This window comes from Ursus americanus, chromosome 7, assembly GCF_024610735.1.
Source record: "Ursus americanus isolate L20-20 chromosome 7, mUrsAme1.1.p, whole genome shotgun sequence".
NCBI classification, from domain to species: Eukaryota; Metazoa; Chordata; class Mammalia; order Carnivora; family Ursidae; genus Ursus; species Ursus americanus.
In genome coordinates this window covers 77724373-77741646 of record NC_142133.1, presented here as the reverse complement: position 1 = coordinate 77741646, position 17274 = coordinate 77724373, and the positions used below count along the sequence as shown (strand labels likewise).

At 51.3% G+C, this 17274-nt stretch overlaps 1 protein-coding gene across 6 annotated transcripts in view; it reads left to right on the top strand.

Moving 5' to 3' along the window:
* The window catches only part of GREB1 (growth regulating estrogen receptor binding 1), a 129625-nt gene that overhangs the window by 59793 nt on the left and 52558 nt on the right, over window positions 1-17274 (top strand). For all 6 annotated transcript variants that reach the window (XM_045776038.2, XM_045776036.2, XM_045776034.2 and 3 more), the window contains exons 2-6: window positions 265-445; window positions 5154-5273; window positions 7625-7801; window positions 14897-15079; window positions 16442-16585. In XM_045776038.2, coding sequence (XP_045631994.2) covers window positions 289-445; window positions 5154-5273; window positions 7625-7801; window positions 14897-15079; window positions 16442-16585 — 781 coding nt within the window. In that variant the 5' untranslated portion in view covers window positions 265-288. The remainder of the gene's footprint in view (window positions 1-264; window positions 446-5153; window positions 5274-7624; window positions 7802-14896; window positions 15080-16441; window positions 16586-17274) is intronic.

Genomic DNA, 17274 nt, shown 5'->3' with positions numbered 1-17274 from the left:
CCAGGGATGATGAAGAGCCGGTTTCGAGGGAAATATGCGAAGAGGTGTCAGACTCTGCTCTCTGAGTGCTGAATTAGAGAAAGCTGTTACTTATATAACTTCCTGTAATTGCCTGGCAGGGGGAGTAGCTGAGAGCCGCCCTCTCCTCTTTGCTGAGCGGGGGATCCATGGCCCTGCCCTCCCTGCGACGGGTTCACTTCTGCCTTAGGGCTTCGGGCGCAGGGTCGGTCTTTTCAACTGACGCTGGAATGCCGTTTTAAACAGCAGCCTCTGCCGTCCTTTCTGAAGATGGGAAACTCTTATGCCGGACAGCTGAAGACGACGCGGTTCGAAGAGGTCTTGCACAACTCCATCGAAGCATCCCTGCGGTCCAACAGCCTGGTGCCCCGGCCGGTGTTCTCCCAGCTCTATCTGGAAGCCGAGCAGCAGCTCTCCGCACTAGAAGGTAGGAGATGCCTGGTGTGGTTCCTGGGTCGTGTGCAGCTCCTGTTAGAACAGAATGGGAAACTCTTTCCTCCCTCTGTGTGGCAAACATTGAGTCTAGCAGAAAAGAATTATTAGAAAAAGAAAGGTGCACCTGTATTTTCCCTTGGCTAAGACTGCGTTTCAGCCATAAAGTTACAAGGAATACATTCATTGGGTAATGGGGAAGGAAGAGGGCTGCGTTGGGTTGTCATGAATTGGCTGTTACCGATGCTCTCATTAGAAAGTTTGGTGTTCTCACTGGGTAAGTCAGAAATGTTCACATGCTTTGGCCCTCAGTGATATTTTTTTCTTTCTGTCCCAAGATTCATGGCCATATCTTTGCAAAATAGTCTAGGTAGTTTCTTTTGGTGATCGTGGATACAAGAGCCCTCTAGAAACTTTGAAAAACCAAGAACAAACCCTTAATGAATTGAACGTGCACCAGGAATAAATGAATAAATTATATTCAGGCATGGGGACAACTTTAGGATTTACTTAATTGTCCAGAGAATAAAATGGTTGTGTTTTCAATCTTAAATATGTCTCTTTACTAGCCATGTGTTGGCGTGTCAAAAGTAACCCCACAGCAGTCCACGGGGAAGGACAGTTACTGTTACCTAAGTTCTTTTGCTCAGTTCATGCTTTCCATTGGAAGTTCCCTGCAGACTTCACTTAATATCGAAGGCAAAAAGGACTGTTGTTTAAAACAAAAATTAATCAATTAAGAAGGCATGCAGTATGCCTGTCCTGTATTGGGGTGGTCACGATGTGTGTGGGTCAGTGTCTATGTGTGTGTGTGTGTGTGTGTTGGCAGGTTGTGGGGATGGCTGGGTAGGAGGGTTGTGCTTAAGGGAAAATGAGGCACAGGGTTGCTTGTGTGGAATCTGGCAGCTCCTTATTCTAGCAGGGAAGGTTCCTCGTGTCCATCTTTGAAACGTCCTTACAATGTCAACTTTGCAAGCAGCAACAGTAAGGACCTAAAAGAGCTGGATGAGGGTCTGGGAGAAACTGGACTGGGCTCAAAAGCACGAATTAGGAAAACCAGGAATTCTCTGGTATTGAAAGTGCACATGTTTTCCAGAAGGGGAAGCGTCACTGCAACACTGGGGGAAGATGAGAGATGAGTGGGGGATGCAGGCTGTGTTTTTGGCTAGCTGACAGACTTACGTAAAATGTATGCATTAAACAGTCATCCTTAGCTGCTTTCAGTACTGAAAGGCTGCCTTGCTGATGATAAATTAATGATGGTAATGTTGATGACTTAGTCCATGTGAATGGCACCCTTAAAATCTACAAAGTGCTTTCCACCTCCACCTGCTAAAGTGATAGAACCCCATGATTTGGGACAATGGGAGATGGGTTTGCTTGCAGGTTGCAGTGGTGAAGGAGTGCCTGAGTCAGGGAGTTTCGCCCTTAGCTTTGGCAGCTCTGTGTTGGAAAGGGGGCAGACAGGTGCTTAAGTATGCGGGGGGTGCTCCCCTGGGGGGAGAGAGGAGCAAGCCTTGGGAGGTTCCCTGTCAGCTTTTCTTTCTGCCTACGATCTCTAGGGACTACCTGGGAGCCTGCATCTCGAACATTCTGACTTCTTAGGATGCCTTCCCCTGCCGATAGGGCATTGGGCAGGTGAATTTTCCGGGGACAGCTTTGGGTGTCCCCTTCTCATGCCTCCCGTGTTGAGTGCCAGCTGTCGGTGCAGACTCCCTGTACGAAAACCAGAGCGGACCCTACAGCTTTTCCTGTTCGTCTGCAAACAGAATAGAGAAATCCTCCCGAGGGGCAGGAAGGACAAAGGAGGGGTCTGGTGGGAAGGTGGAGATTCTCTTTCTAGTTTGCTGGATGTCACCATGAACTGAGCACATAGCTCTGCCCCTGGATGCTGCGTCGTAAAACTTGTCCTGGCCACACCTTGTTTTGTCTGTCTGTCTCTCTGCCAGGGTCTCTTGGTGCTGTCCTTCCTCAGACAATTACATTAAAGATGGTTTTTATGGCCAGGGTGCTGGTATCCTAAACACCCCTGGGTCTGTTATCTGTGTTCATGAGGGCGATTCAGCAGGGGCCTTATGACTTTGTTCCCTGGATTAGAGGTCTTATCACACCTCCTTCCAGGGGAAAAGGCTTTTATGTGCGATTTACTTTTTTTTTTTTTTTTAAGAGAAAGACAAAACAAAACAAATACCACCCCAGCGTTTTGAGATAAGCATTAATTAATTAAACAAGATGCAGTTCGTTCTTGTAACCCCACCCCCCTCAAAATGTCATATGGTTTCTTCTCGTGGAAAGAAAAGAACATTGAGCTCCGCAGAGTGAAGAAGTGTGACAGCATCTGGGCGTCTGTGTTTTCGTGTTAAGGTCCTTAGCCCCCAGTCTGGTTGGTCTTGTCTGATGCCGTGTTAATGCCCTCCTCCCACCCGGAGACCTTGGCCAGCAGTTGGGTCTGGTCTGCTCCTGGCTCTAACTCTCCTTACTCTCGCTGCTGCTGCCTGACTGATCCCATCAAAGGCCCTGGGCTGTCTGGTGTAGACCTTTGACCTTTGAGGTCTGCTCTCTCATCCCCTGGATTCTGAGCTCTTTCTCTGACTTTCTGAGGCCAAAGACCCTCCTCTTTCATCCTTTCTGAGAGTCTGAATTCCTTTTCCTTTTGGCTTTAGCAGAATAACGTGCAGACAGGCATTCCTGTGTGCCCTCAGAGTTCCAGTGGCTCTGAGTTCTCGCTCCTTCTTAACTCAGGTTGCTGGGGCCTTTGCCCTTCCCTCCGAGCCTCTGGGATACTGGCTCGGAGAGGAGAGTGGATGGTGCGGCCGAGCACAAACAGCCCTGTGCCGCCCACTCGGCAGGACCTGTGCCACATTGCTGGCGCCTGGGGTCTGGGCGGGATTCTGTCCCTTAGGCTAAAGGCACTCCACGCCTGCATTTAATGGCAGGAAGGAAGCATCTGGAGGAGGCTCTGCAGTTTATCCCCACCCCCCTTGGGTTCTTCCTGGGTAATCTTTTTATGGTCTTCCTGCCACCTTGGTGTCCTCTAGGCTCAGAAAGACAGACACCAGGGGTTCTTCGCTTCCTGCTCTGACTTACCCAAGGTCATGGGCCTGAGCTGGCTTAAAATGTTCAGTTTCCTGCCTCTTGTTCCATGGGCACCTTTAAAATGGTGGCCGCCGTGAAGACACGTTGCCAGTACCCTGCACTGATTAAATCACATCAGGAAGATTCTGTGCAATGCCGAGGGCTGTATTCCCCCACATAGACTACAGCAGCTCCAAGTGGCCCTGTATAACCACCTCATTTTAAAGATGCAGGATCTGAGGCACAGAGAGGGTAAGTAACTTTCCTATGGCCACACAGACAGTGGCAGGCTCGAGGACTGAAACTCGAGTTCCCTGATTCCCAACCCCTCTCTTTCCACGGCACATGATTTCATCACTGACCTAGAACCACTTAGCCCACTGGATGGACGGAGGGTGCGAGAGCCGAGGAAGAGGAGATAGGAGAAATGGCAACAAAGAAACGAGCGCTGAAGCAGGAGGCAGAGAAACAAAAAAGACGACACACGGTCTTCCAGTCCAGCCCGTTTACGGATGCTTGTAATGACCCTATTCCATGAAGAAGTTTGGGTGCTAGTTATTAAATGACATTTAAACCTGGACAAGTTGAGAAAGATTTTGACCAAAGATGTCTGTTAGAAGAAGTTAGGACGAGACTTCCATAGCTTTGGAAATTCATTCAGATGAATTCTTCTCGAGCAGTGCCCGGTAAATGGGGCCTGAGGGTGTTGGCCCACATCAGGTGGGCATGGGTCTCCTGGGCACGGCCTCTGCACGAGCATTTTACAGGGTGCCTGGATCATAGAGATGAGGGAGGGCAGGGACCCCACTCTCGGGGAGCCCAGAGTCTGCAGGGAATGACAGGAAGCTATTTTCCTGCTGTGAAGGAACGCACGCGCAGGGATCAGTGGGATTTCCACGGCCAATCCCTGGCTCTTCTGGCTAGTTCCACGTTTGCCATGACTCCTAACATGTGACTGCACTTAAAAAAAAAAAAGTTTCCTAAAGTCATAACATGCCTGGCCCTGTTCTGGAATGGCGCTTCGTGTGTATATGACAGATTTGGGTGTGTTTGTATTTCTGGTCCTGTCTGTGCATCCATTCGTCCGCTGGGGAGAAACATGTACAGTTTGTATGGCGGCGAGGCGGTTCACGCTGTATTTTGTATTCCAAGCGAGGCAGAACAGTCCGTGGCCGAGGTCAGCGTGGGCCTCAGGTGTACCCGGGAGCCTGCCGGCTGTGCTGGTTAGCAGGTCACCGAAGAGCTGTGGGCCAGGCATGGGGTCCCTCTCTGTAAAATGGTCTCTATCTTAATCCGTGGCACCTCCCACAGGAAGATTTTTGGAGTGCTTCATGCGCCATTCTTATCAACCAATTATATGTATATTGAACCCTTGTGCCTGAGCAGAGGCGGGCAGCTCTGCTGGATGGAAAGAGAAGCGAACCTGAATTTGAAGTCATGAGGCCAGGCTTGGCGTCTGAGTCCATGACCTTGGGAAAGACCTCTGACCTCAGCTTTCCCCTCTGAGCAGAGAAGGGGATGAGGCCCGACTCCCAGCGGATCTGTAGGGACTGGTTAATTATTAAATGGCTGAGACTTGCTGACCACTTGCTTCTGCCTGTCTCCTCCCTCCCCTTTGCCGCTTCTAGGTGGTAGCCGAGTGGACAATGAGGAAGAGGAAGAAGAGGGAGAAGGGGGACTGGAGACCAACTGTGCCCCAAATCCCTACCAGACGCACCCTCCGCCCGAAGGCTGCTGTACCACGGATGGTGAGGCTGGCAGCTGGGCAGCGCACCCCCCCCCTCCCCCGGAGTCTGCGGCTGTGCGCCGCTGGGTCCCCTGTGCCCCTGGCTACACCACCCCGGGGGCTGTCAGGCTCACCGCCCCTCGGCACTCTGTGGACAGCTGCAACCTTATGAATGGATTTGGATGCAACAGTTCATTTTCTACATTGGTTGTCTGGAAACCAGAATATATTTCCCAGTTCGGGTCGTCTTGCGCTGACGTTTCACTCAGACTGATGAGTGAGAATAATCTTTGTCCGCGATCGTACTTTACTGTTGAAGAAGGCCCGTGTATGTTCTCTCAGGAGCCCTGTGGAATCAGTATGTTGCTCCTGTTGCCCTGTTGAGGGGCTGAGACACAGAAATGCCAGGTGGGGGCACCTTGGTCTAATGACCAGAGCTCGTGCTCTGCACTCAGAGAAACTCGGAGTAAACCCCTGGCTCTGCCACTCACCAGCGGGACAGCCTCTCCGAGTGGTGTATGTTCATCTTCCCTGTTACCATCCCAGTCGAGCGGTGTCCCTAGTCAGTCAGTCAATTCGCTAATGACTGGGCCCCCCACTCTGGAAATATAGAGATAAAAGGTACAAGAGCTCCCAGTTTAATGGAGCTATGTAGGTAAGCAGACACTTTGCACACGATGTGGAAAGTGCTGACAGGGTGGGGTGGGCGAGCAGGGGTGCCTGGGAGCACAGGAAAGCCTCCCACGGGTAGAGTTTAGGGAAGGCTTCCTGGAGGAGGTGGCCCTTTATCTGGGTTTTGTAGCATTAGCAGGAGTCTGTGAGGGGGTTGGGGGGAAATTGGGACATTCCAGACCGAGGAACAGCATGTGTAAAGGCTCAGAAGGGTGAGAATATAGCCCATCTGGGGAGCTGCTAGCAGTTTATTTAGGTAGGGGTCTGAGGTGTGGCTGGGCAGGGCTTGGTGCAGTGATCAGATGGGGTGTAGAGGTCCCAGGTGCGTGTGTGTGGGCCTGGACTTGACCTTGTGCAGGATGGTGGCAAGGGAGGCAGTGAGCCCTCACTGGGGCTGCTATTCCAGGGAGAGAGAAACTAATGCAGTGGCTCTACGTGAGATAGGACTTCTAGTGTCCAGATGTTAACAGGTCACCTAATTAAAGAAGGAAACAGTGAACTCTTCAGTGGTCATTGCGGCTATTTTCAAAGAATTTCCAGGTCAACGCGGTAAACACTCTGTCCACAGCCCACTTTTCTCCAGCTCTTCGGAAGGATGGGCCCAGGCCGTGTAGGTAGAAGGCCTGTGGGGTGCTTGACCTCAGCCTCAGGGACTTTGCTTAACTTCCCTAAGACGATGAAGGGGAACGACCCCAAGTTGAGGGGCAGTCCTGGCACCATCCCGGCCCACCTCTCAGGAGCTCTGCACAAATCATAGAACCTCTCTGAGCTTCGATTTCCATCTCTTCAAACTGGGGGCTAAATCACTCGAGAGCTTTTGCAGAGCATATCCTGGTCCAGTGCCTGGCACACAGTGGGCACTGACTCTGGGCCTGCCAGCCTCCCCACCTCTCAGGGCCCCTTTGTGGTCCTCCCCGGGGGCATGTGGGAGACTCTGGTCACAGGTGCCGTAGATGGTAAAGCAGGTGCGTGCCGGAGAGGTCTGTTCACATTGCAGGAAAGCCTTGGGACCGTCTGGGTCATGTTAACTCTCATTGTCTCGGTCTGGGAACTAAGGATGGAACAGACCCAGGAGATGGGGCCGAATGTGCCCTCATCCCAGAAGTCCTCGGAGAGGGCCCATCCAAATAAATCTCAGCTGTTTCTTTCCTTTTATTTCCAGATATTTTAGGGCACTTATTTTTCCAATGGGAAATATATTTAAAAGTTCTAAAATACAAAATGTTCGAAAGAGCATGAGTGCAAGGCTTAATCACTGTCCTCATGTTCTGGTCCCAGTCCCGTCCCCAGGGGCAGCCAGCGTTACCGGGCTCTGGGTCCCTCTTCGTGACATTTGGCTATTCCTCATACATGTGAAAAACGCAGGGTGTAAAGAATACCACATTACTCATGATTTCTTATGGATTTATCTCGTATATTTTAATTGACCATCACTTCTCTACCGTTTTTCCTGTGAGTCCCATTTGTACGTAAGTGTGTATTACATGGTGACACCATAGTCTTCAAAGGAATTAATGTGCGGCAAGTGTCCTGAGTCACTGTGGTTATAATTTTATCTCTCGGAACTAATTTTAAAGTCAGCCACATGCAGAGGTGAGGTTTGTTCCTGTCAAGATCTGGAATGTCGTCCCTTTGCCCATGTGGAGCCTGGTTCTGGGGAAGCCCCTTGGCACGCGTGTGAGTCCTGTCCATTCCTCGTAGGGTTCTGCCAGGCGGGGAAGGACCTGCGTCTTGTCTCCATTTCCAGTGAGCCCATCGACATCCCTGCAGGCTTTCTCCTCGTGGGGGCCAAGTCCCCCAGCCTGCCGGACCATCTCCTGGTGTGTGCCGTTGACAAAAGGTTCTTGCCGGATGATAATGGACACAACGCTCTTCTTGGTAAGTCCCTTCTTTGCCCTTCTCTGTGGTTCCATCTGCGTGTGCGGCGGGGACAAGGGAGACCTTGGGGGGTGGGGGACAGGCCACCTTTGGGGCCTCTTCATCAGCATGTCCTCCTGGCCCGTTTATGTTTTCAGTAGGCTATTTCTGTGTGGAATTGGAATGTAAATGAGATTTATTTCAAATGTGACGAACTTCCTATAGAGAGCCTATCCTTTAGAATTAACTTTTTTGGATGTATGTTCAAAACCTTTTCTAAGTGCCCACCTGTGTCAGGAATAGGATACAGACCTGTCCTAGATGGTTTCGGAAGCCATCAGACATGAGGCAGAGGGACAGCAGGGCTGAGTGTGTGTTCCTGCTTGCAGAACAGTCATACCTTCTCCATAAAGTGGGGGGTAATTCCCATACATGCGCTTGGCCGTTCGGCAGTCTGGCCCCTTCCCTGGGCCTGGTGTCTCCTTTGGAGGAGGATCAAGCGGCAGAAGGGCTGTAATGATCTGCTCCAGACGTAGCACGAGGAACAGTGTTCACTGTAGAACATTTAAGTTTCATGCTTCGTCCAGTCCCCGAAGCTGAAGGTACACGCACGTCAGTGGGTATTTACTGAGCACATTTTATGTCTGAGGCACCGTGTAAAGGATCCGAGGGGAGGAGAGGTGGGGGGAGGAGAAGGATTGAGCCACGGAAAACAAAGAAATCGTCCCTGCCTTGAGGAGACGTGGGTAAATGTCGGGAAGCAAGGCAGGTGAATGCCGGCTGCAGGGACACACAGCTCTGGGACAGTGACCGGGGGGAGAAAGGGTTCAGGCAGGTGTGGGTTTATCGTTAACTAGTTCTTGAAAATGAGAATAATCCCGGAAAATTCACTGCACCCAAGGAGCTCATGGAGTCCTTCGGTCTCCAGTTTAATTTGCTGATCGAGCCCACTCAGGATGCAGCGTGCCGGTAGGACAGCGCTGGTGACGTGGTTAGTGTTTGATGTGGCGGCAGCCGGGGCTCTGGCTGAATTCCACCACTTTGTGACTGTAAAGGAATTGCGAGGGCAGTAAATCAAGGAGGTTCTGGGTCTTGAAAGGTGGAGACAAGAATCTTGCAGTGCATTCACCGCCAGCCCCCTAACAGCCCCAGCTCCTCAGGTGCCGAGTGCAGAGGAAGTGGGGTCTTTGTTAATTGCTCGCCAAAAAGCCGTCGGAGGTGGGGAACGAGGGCCAGTTGTAATAACCGATGCTTTCTTCTTTTAAAATAACTTTATGCTCTCAGCTTGCACACTTAACACTGTTTAGGTTTCCTGCAATTAACCCTGACGCCTGCACAGGGCAAGGTGGCCCCGCAGCCCTCCGGGGGCCTGGGCTCAGTGCTTTTTAGTGATCTATAAAACGGAAGCCGTGAAGGATCTTGGGGGAAGCAAAGGCTTTAGCTCCTAACTTATAATCCACCCCCCCCAATTTATAATGAAGGGAATCTTGTTTTCATGACTTTGAATCAACCGAGGGATTTTGTCTGAGAAGCTGAAAGATTAAAATCTAGGTGTGCGTTTCCAGTTGTTGACGGTAATTCATCAAAATTGGCTAATAGCTAAGACGGAAGAAAACACTGAGCTAGAATGTTTTTCTTTGGGTGTGAATGAGTCCTATGTTCATTCAGCAGGCAAAGCATTAAGCATTTGTGGAATGTACGCCCCGGGTGGCAGGTGACTGCAACTGACTTACAGTTCCGCCCCGGGGCCCCAAAGTCAAGTCCAACCTGGTCCTTGCCTGGGAGCTTGCCACCTGGTGGGAAAGCTCAGGCAAACAGGGCTTCAGCTGAGAGAGCTGCCGAAATCAAGTTTATACTACATCTCCGTGCAACACACTGTAGCTGGGGGGCTGCAGAGGGTCACAGAGAGCCCCGGTGACGGGAAGGGTGTCTCTGAGGGTGTGCTGTTTGAGCTGAGCCCTGAAAAACCAGTGGCAGTTTGCCAGTTGGGGAACAACGACAGCAGCTAAACACTAACAGCAGCCACCTTACTGAGCGCTTGCCGTGGGCCAGAAGCTGTGCTTGGTAGGATCAAATAAGCCGGTGAGGTGGGTATGCTATTATCTGGCATTTATATCTGAAGAAACAAAGGCACAGAGAGGTTAAGCAGCTGGCTCAGGATCACCCAGCTAGTAAATGGCAGGTCCTGAATTTGAACCCAGGTGCTCTGGCCCTGGTCTCATGCTCCAGAGGATGGGGTGCTCTCAGGCAGGGGGGGGGGCATGTGCATGAAGGAGGATGGTGTCCTGGAGGAACGGGGAGGAGACTGGGAGTGGGGGCTGCTTGGGTCCCACTTGGGAAAGGCTACGGTGCCCGGGAAGTCTTTTTTTTTTTTTTTTTTAAAGATTTTGTTAATTTTTAGAGAGAGAGATAGAGGAGCACAGGGAGAGGGACAAGCAGACTCCATGCTGAGCAGGGAGCCCGACACGGGGCTTGATCCCACAATCCTGAGATCATGACTTGAGCTGAAATCAAGAGTTGGATGCTTAACTGACTGAACCACCCAGGTGCCCCAGGAAGTAATTTTTAAACTGTGGAAGCAGAGAGAAGACTATGATAATATAGTATATCTGTCTTGTCTCTTTAACAATTACTAACAGTTAGTTGTGTTTTCCTCCTAACTCTTCCTTCTTTATCTTCCAAATTATTTGGAAGCAAATCCCAGATGTGTCATTTTATCTGTAAGCATTTCAGTGTATATCCCTAAAAAGTAAGGGCTTTTTGTTAGAAATCCTGTACCATTATCATATCTAAAAAATGTAACAGTCATTCCATAATATCAAATATCCAGTGTGTTCAAATTCTGTCTTACAGGTTTTTTTTTTTTTTTAAAGATTTTATTTATTTATTTGACAGAGAGAGAGACAGCCAGCGAGAGAGGGAACACAAGCAGGGGGAGTGGGAGAGGAAGAAGCAGGCTCATAGCAGAAGAGCCTGATGTGGGGCTCGATCCCATAACGCCAGGATCACTCCCTGAGCCGAAGGCAGACGCTTAACCGCTGTGCCACCCAGGCGCCCCCTTTTGTTTTGTTTTGTTTCTTTTTTTGTTTTTTTACACAGTTCGTTTGTTTGAATCCAGATCCAAACAAAATTCTCCCAAAGCATTTGGTTGACCTGTCACTAATTCTCTCTTCTTGTATAAGCCCCTCCTTCCTAGTTTTCCCTTAACAGTTTCTGTGTTTGGAAATGTTCAAATAAGGTGATTGCTATGTTTTTAACTTGCGTTTTAGAACAATCTCTTGGAGGTCACATGAGGAGCTGACTTCTTTCCCCCTCTTCCCAAGGGAGAACTAGAGGCAGGCGAATGAGTTATGAGCCTCGTTGTCGGATTCTACGTAATTCCAGGGTCTCGTTGGTTATGTTTCAAGCCTGCTAATGTACCAGCGTTACCCCATCTTTCCATGCCCATCACCCCCGTCCTGTTTCTGTCTCATCTGAATTCTGACTCGGCTCTTAAGGCTTTCCCTACCTCTTGGGTGTGGGCCTCTTGCTCACTGCCTGGTAGGCACTCTGGTCTGGATCCTTCTTCCCAGGCACTCGTAGAAGGCTGCAAAGGGAGGTACGCCTTGGAGGTCCACCTTCTGAGACACAAGTAGAAAGCAGATCCCTTCCACATTTCAATTGGAATTTGGCCAAACTATCAAGGCTGGGGGCCATGGACGTATTTTTTCCTCATGTATTGTGAGGTGATATTTACCTCCACAAACAGAATCATGGCAGGAATAACAGAAATCAAGCACAAAGTGGAAGAGGAAGAAATTGCCCACCACCCCGAAATGAACATCTGTTTCTCTTTGCCCCTGTTTCTGCTCCATCCACCATGCACATGGGGCTTTGAAATGATTTCCACAGCTTGTGTTCACAGTGTGGACGTAATGCTAGATGCTTACTGTTGCCCCTGAATTTGCTGCAGTAAGCCAGAGGCGATGCTGTTTTTGTCCTGGGTCGCTGCTCATTTTCAGGGGACAGGAGGGTGGCCCTTTGGTTCCCCGGTGTGGCAGTGCCTGCCTATGATGTCTCCATCCCTAAATAGAGCACGGAGCCCCTCTCCAGGTCCGACCTTGTCCGCAAGGCCCCGTTGAGCCCTGCCTTGCCAGGAGGTCTTCCCACGGGAGGGAGAGCCTGGCTCCGTGTGCACACACAGCAGGTGTCACGTGGGCACACAGACACGGCTAGACGGGGGCCTGCGGGACAAGCGGTAGTGCCATGTGTGGTCACGGGAGACTCGACTTTATGCTGTAGGACATTGAAGGAACCATGTCTCTCAACCCTGGATGTTTGTGTCTGGGAGTCTGAAGACTTGGGCTGCGTCCCATGCTTTCTGTCTTGTCAAGAGATTATCATCAACTCCCCAGTCCTGTGGCTGATTTCCAAAGAGCATGGCTCATTTTATGCATCCTTGTGATGCATTTTTATTGCCTTGCAGAGCATTTCGTGAAAAAGTAGAATTACCTCACGTGTTCAGCTGGGGTGATGTCAGCCATTTCTCTGGTCTCTTGGGACTGGTTGGGAAGCTGTCCTGTGGTTTTCTCGGTCGGCCCCTTCCATGGTCCCAGATCATTGCTCTGAAGAGCAGCCTGTTCTGGCCAGAAATTGTTGCTTAAAGCAGGAGAGCAGCTTGCTTGCTGGCTCCCTAAATCTTCGCTGGACCCAGAAGACCCAGGGTTTCCCCCTTCAGAACCACAAGGAAGCATTCCTGGTGGTCTGGGCTTCCCAGCCCAGCATCGGAAAGGGAGCCGAGGTCCCACAGCCCACGTTGCTCATGGGACCAAGGCCTGAAGTCCATGTAGCGACTTCAGCGTGGTGGTGCTGGCCTCGGCACGGTGATCTTAGCATCCCACGGCTGGCTGGCCGTTCTTATTCACCCAGCTTTTCAACACTTGGGGTCAGATTCCCTTCCCAAAAGCTTGGAAGTTTTCTCAGGACCTCAGTCATTGATGGCAGTTGAGCTGGGCTTATCTTATCTTATGGGATCCAGGTCGGAGACAAAGGAATAAATACAAACAGTAGATGACTATTTCAAAGTATATGCAGAAATCCTGAAGTGTTTACATGGATCGTTAACCTTGTTTCTCCGGCTTTCCCTCCTGATATTTACTGACTGTCCACCATGTGCTGGACACTAGTCTGTGCACGTAGATTTCCATGTGCACACACAGCCCACACCTCTGTGCCCTCACACCGTGATGCCCGTCCTTTGGAGCACGGGGATTGTTATGGGAAAAAAGATGTGAATTTCAATAAACACGAAAGAAGAAGTTACCATGGTCCTCTGAGCAGTATAGAGAGTGGTAGGGGGTTGAGAAGAGCAAGCTTCCGCCCTTTGGGTCAAGGAGATCTCTGAAAAAGTGGACATTTGAGTTGGGCATTGGGTGACAGTGGGACACATGCAGGTGGAGCTTAACTAGGAAGGAGCGTGAGCCTGGAGGCAGGAGGGTGGTGGGAGTGGGCAGGGGGGTCCGGTTGGAGATTCGGCATAGCAGAGTGGGGAACAGGAGCGGAAGCTGGAGATGGGGGTTGGGTAGGACTCAGGGTGGCCTTGAATGTCGTGTTTGTGGGTCTGCACTCGGTTCTCGTGCTGGAACGGAATGCCACAGTGTCCGCTTCCACTTTGGATATTACATAACCTCCCTGGTTCTCAGGCTTCCCCAAAGAAGGTCTTGCTGTCCAGATCAACTAGTTGTGTCAGTATAGCCGAGTGACCTGTCTGTAGGACAGCAGATGGCCAGAATGTTCTTGGCTCTCTGTGCACATTCGTTCCCTTCCTGTCCCCTTAAAAACAAGTAAGTGGAGAACACAGTGTTTGACATTTCTTGGTGCCTTGTCTGTTTGCTCTGGTGCAGAGAGAATAGGATTCTGGAAGTTTAAATCAACCCGTACCCGTCCCGTGGCTCGACCAAGAGACTTGTCCTTTGAAGAAATATTAAGTTTGCTTAGAATAAAACAGATCAGAAAATCCAGTAAGTTTCTGTAATGTAGGTGTCTTGTTTCTCCGTGGAGATGTGGTGAACCTTTACTAACATGTTATTTCGAACATTAGCCAGAGGCCTCAGGAGTACCCTGTTTAAAAAAGCAGAGCTTACACACATGGCCACATGGCCCTCCTGGGCTAAGTCAGTGACCTTTGTAAACTTGCAGTCCAAGAATATGACAAAATAGATTAGTCTCAGCGTTAGGGGCTCCCCTACCAAAGGACCTTGTACCATAGAAACCAGGCGCATCCGTGGGCGAAGCAAGGTCTTCATGAAGGCTTTCTCGAGCGAGTGGTGTGAACACCAGCAGCTGTCAGGCAAAAAAGGCCAATCGACCCATTTTTCCCGTGTGAACCAGCAGTTCTGAGGGTGGTGTGATTGGACTTGACAGTTTGCAAAGGTCTTTGCTTGTGTCCTCCCTGGATTTTAACCGTTCATAGGGGTGGTTTTGTCATGGCGCAGCTGGTGGGAACCTCTGTCCATTCCCAGGAAGGCCCATTCGGGCCTCAGCAGCGGGACGCTGACATGGTGACAGCCACACTCTCGCAGACGGGCTGTGCAACCCTGGCTGCCGAGCCCCCAGAATTCCCTTGCCGCCGTTCTGGCCGTGCACTGTGGAGCCCTCCTCACTTCTTTTTGGCAACTCATGGGATCGGGATGGAATCTGGGGCTCTCGGGAGATCTCTCAGTGCATCCTAGCGTCGGTGGTCGGATGGCTTTGAGATTCTGTGAGTGGAGACGGATGTACCACCTTGTTACAAGTACTCGATCTGTGTAGACAGTTGAACATGACAGTTCTTGTCTCGGGAAGTTTGCTCTGTGTAACAGGCTTTAAAATTTGCCCCTGGGGCAAGTTCAGTCTTCCAAGCTTGCTGGGGAGGAGGGGGTGGGGGCCTGTCCATGACTAAGTCTTCGTGGTTCTTCTGTTTGAGTCAAGGTCATCCTGACCCCTGGCCCAGCATAAGGTGCCAGGGACCTTTGCCCTGTGGAATTTTCTGGTTGGTGGTACAGAACGTGAACAGTTAGAGTGTCTGTGTGGTCTATGTTATTTGAAGAGGATGTCGAAGGTAAGTTGGAGACATTCATGGTTTGTTTCCTCCCCCAGGTTTCTCTGGGAATTGTGTTGGCTGTGGAAAGAAAGGCTTCTGTTACTTCACAGAATTCTCTAATCACATAAATCTTAAGTTGACCACTCAGCCCAAGAAGCAGAAACACTTGAAGTATTACCTGGTCCGCAATGCCCAAGGGGCTCTCACCAAAGGACCTCTCATTTGCTGGAAAGGCTCAGGTGAGCATTTGGGTTTCAAGCGGGATTGGGTGGGTGAACGGGGGGTCCTCCACGAGGGCCCAGGTGCCAGGCAGCAGGACTTTGAGGAAAGACTGCCCTACGGGCATGATTGCAGGCAAGAATTCAGCCCCATTGAAATCACAATGCCGCTGTGCATTTTGGGTGTGTCTGGTACCTGCCTAATTATGCGGGACATTTAAAAGCTGATAGAGAGCCACACCGTGCTGTGCCTTCTCGTGGCAGGTGTTTGGGGCAGAGGTTCTCAACCAGGGGTGATTTTGTCCCCCATGGGACATTCGGCAACTCTTGGTGACCTTTATGATGCTCATGACTGGGGAGCTGCTCCTGTCATCTAGCAGGTGCCGGCCAGGGACATCCTGCGGCACACAGGACAGCCCCCCACAAAGAACTATGCAGTCTGAAACACTAGTGGTGCCAGGGTTGAGAACCCCTGATTTAGAGGAATAATGGCTTGAATAATGCCCCTCCTCTCTCTGCCCCGAGCTCTGCGAACAGAATAGAAAGGCCAGCCTCACAGTCCTGTCCTTGAAGAAGTTTCTGGGCTTCTCTCCTCTCTCCTGTCTCCCCATCTCACCCTTGGCTAAGGCAACTACGGAGGGAAGGGGGGGAATGGATTTTCAGAGGCCCAGCTGTAGGTGGTCCCTGAGATGCCCTCCTCAACCCTTCGTGGAGGGATGTCTCCCAGGAGGGGTCTCAGCGAGAACCTCCCTTCTGGTCACCTGGCCTCCCCCAGCCAGCTGCTGTGAAGAGAAGGAAGGGCTTCGGGAGGGGCTGGCTCTGGGCATTCCTCCCCTCCCCTGTCCTTTTCTTACATCACTCGATAAATATTTCTTGAGCTCCTGCTATGTGCCTGTCATTTTCTAGGTCCTGGGAGGCAGTGGTGCTTCCACTGTGGGACCAGATAAGAGCCTTTGATCGCTTGCTGTGACCAAGCACCTCACCGTTAGATGTGCCACTGGGGTCCATCTTTCCGACCGAGGGTGACTTTCAGGATGGAGGGCGGAGGGCAGATGTTGGCTGTTCCTCTCCCTCTGAGTAATATAGTCTTTCCTTGGACTTGAAGGGCTGCGATGGGGTGACTCATTTGTGTCATCTGTTTTTCTCAAATGCTCATGTTGCTTCCCACCCCTGATGATCAGAGCTGTCCCCCAGACGGATTCCCCCGCCCTTGGCACGGAGCACCCCCGCCTCCCCCCAGCTACCCTGAAGCAAAGCCAGGAAGCCGTTGCGCCATTTTAGTTCTCTAGGTATCTAGCGCTCTTGTGCGACAAACGCTGGTCTAGGAAAACATTTCAGACCCAGTGGGGAATTGGTTTTCACGCATGCGTCTTGCCTCCTTAGAGTTCAGAAGCCGGCAGACCTCGGCCAGTACGTGCTCTGGTTCCCTCTTCCCGCCTGTGGAGAGCTCCGGGCCTCTGGCTGCCTTCTCCAGCGAGCCCGTCCCTGGCACGACGCTGAGCCTCCCGACAGGAGCCCAGCAGGCAGGTGAGCGGCATCCAAATGCCGAAAGTGCTGTGCCCACGGGCCTGGCGTGTCCCCGGCGTGGCGGCCACACATTCTTCAAGATAAATAAGAGGCGTGCTTTGTACGTCCTCTTTTGTACAGTGCCTTTGTGTTTCATCTGGAATTTGTAGTAGTTTCCGGCACAGCATGCTATGTTTTTGATTTGGAAAGATGTCCTGCATTCCTGTTGGCTACAGAAGGTGATCCCGTTATGGGTGGTGTGGTGCGTGGGGTCCCTCTGCACAACCCGTTTGCAGCTTAGAGCTCGCTCGGTAACGGCACCAAGTCAGTGCTGGACCGGAGTTCCCGGAAGGGGCAGGTGACACTGGCTAACACACTTCCCTCGTGCACAGTATGCCGCGACGCTGCGTGTGTACCTCCTTGAGTCCTAACAGCGCCCTGCAAGCTGGCTTGAGTTCCCCCAGGGTACCCCCTGGGAAGTCGAGGCTCGGCTGCTGGCCTAGGATCTCATGGGCCGTAGGAGGTGAAGTCCAGATTTGATAGCAGGCATTTCTGGTTCACGTGCTTGGCATTTTGCCATCTGAACAGACCTCATAAGCGTGATCGCTGTGACCACAGCAGCCTCCTTGAGGACTCGTGGGGGTGGTGGCTGTTTTCATTGCTCTGGCTGAGACGGTCTGTAGAGGGGCCTTGAGACGGGGGCTGGTGCC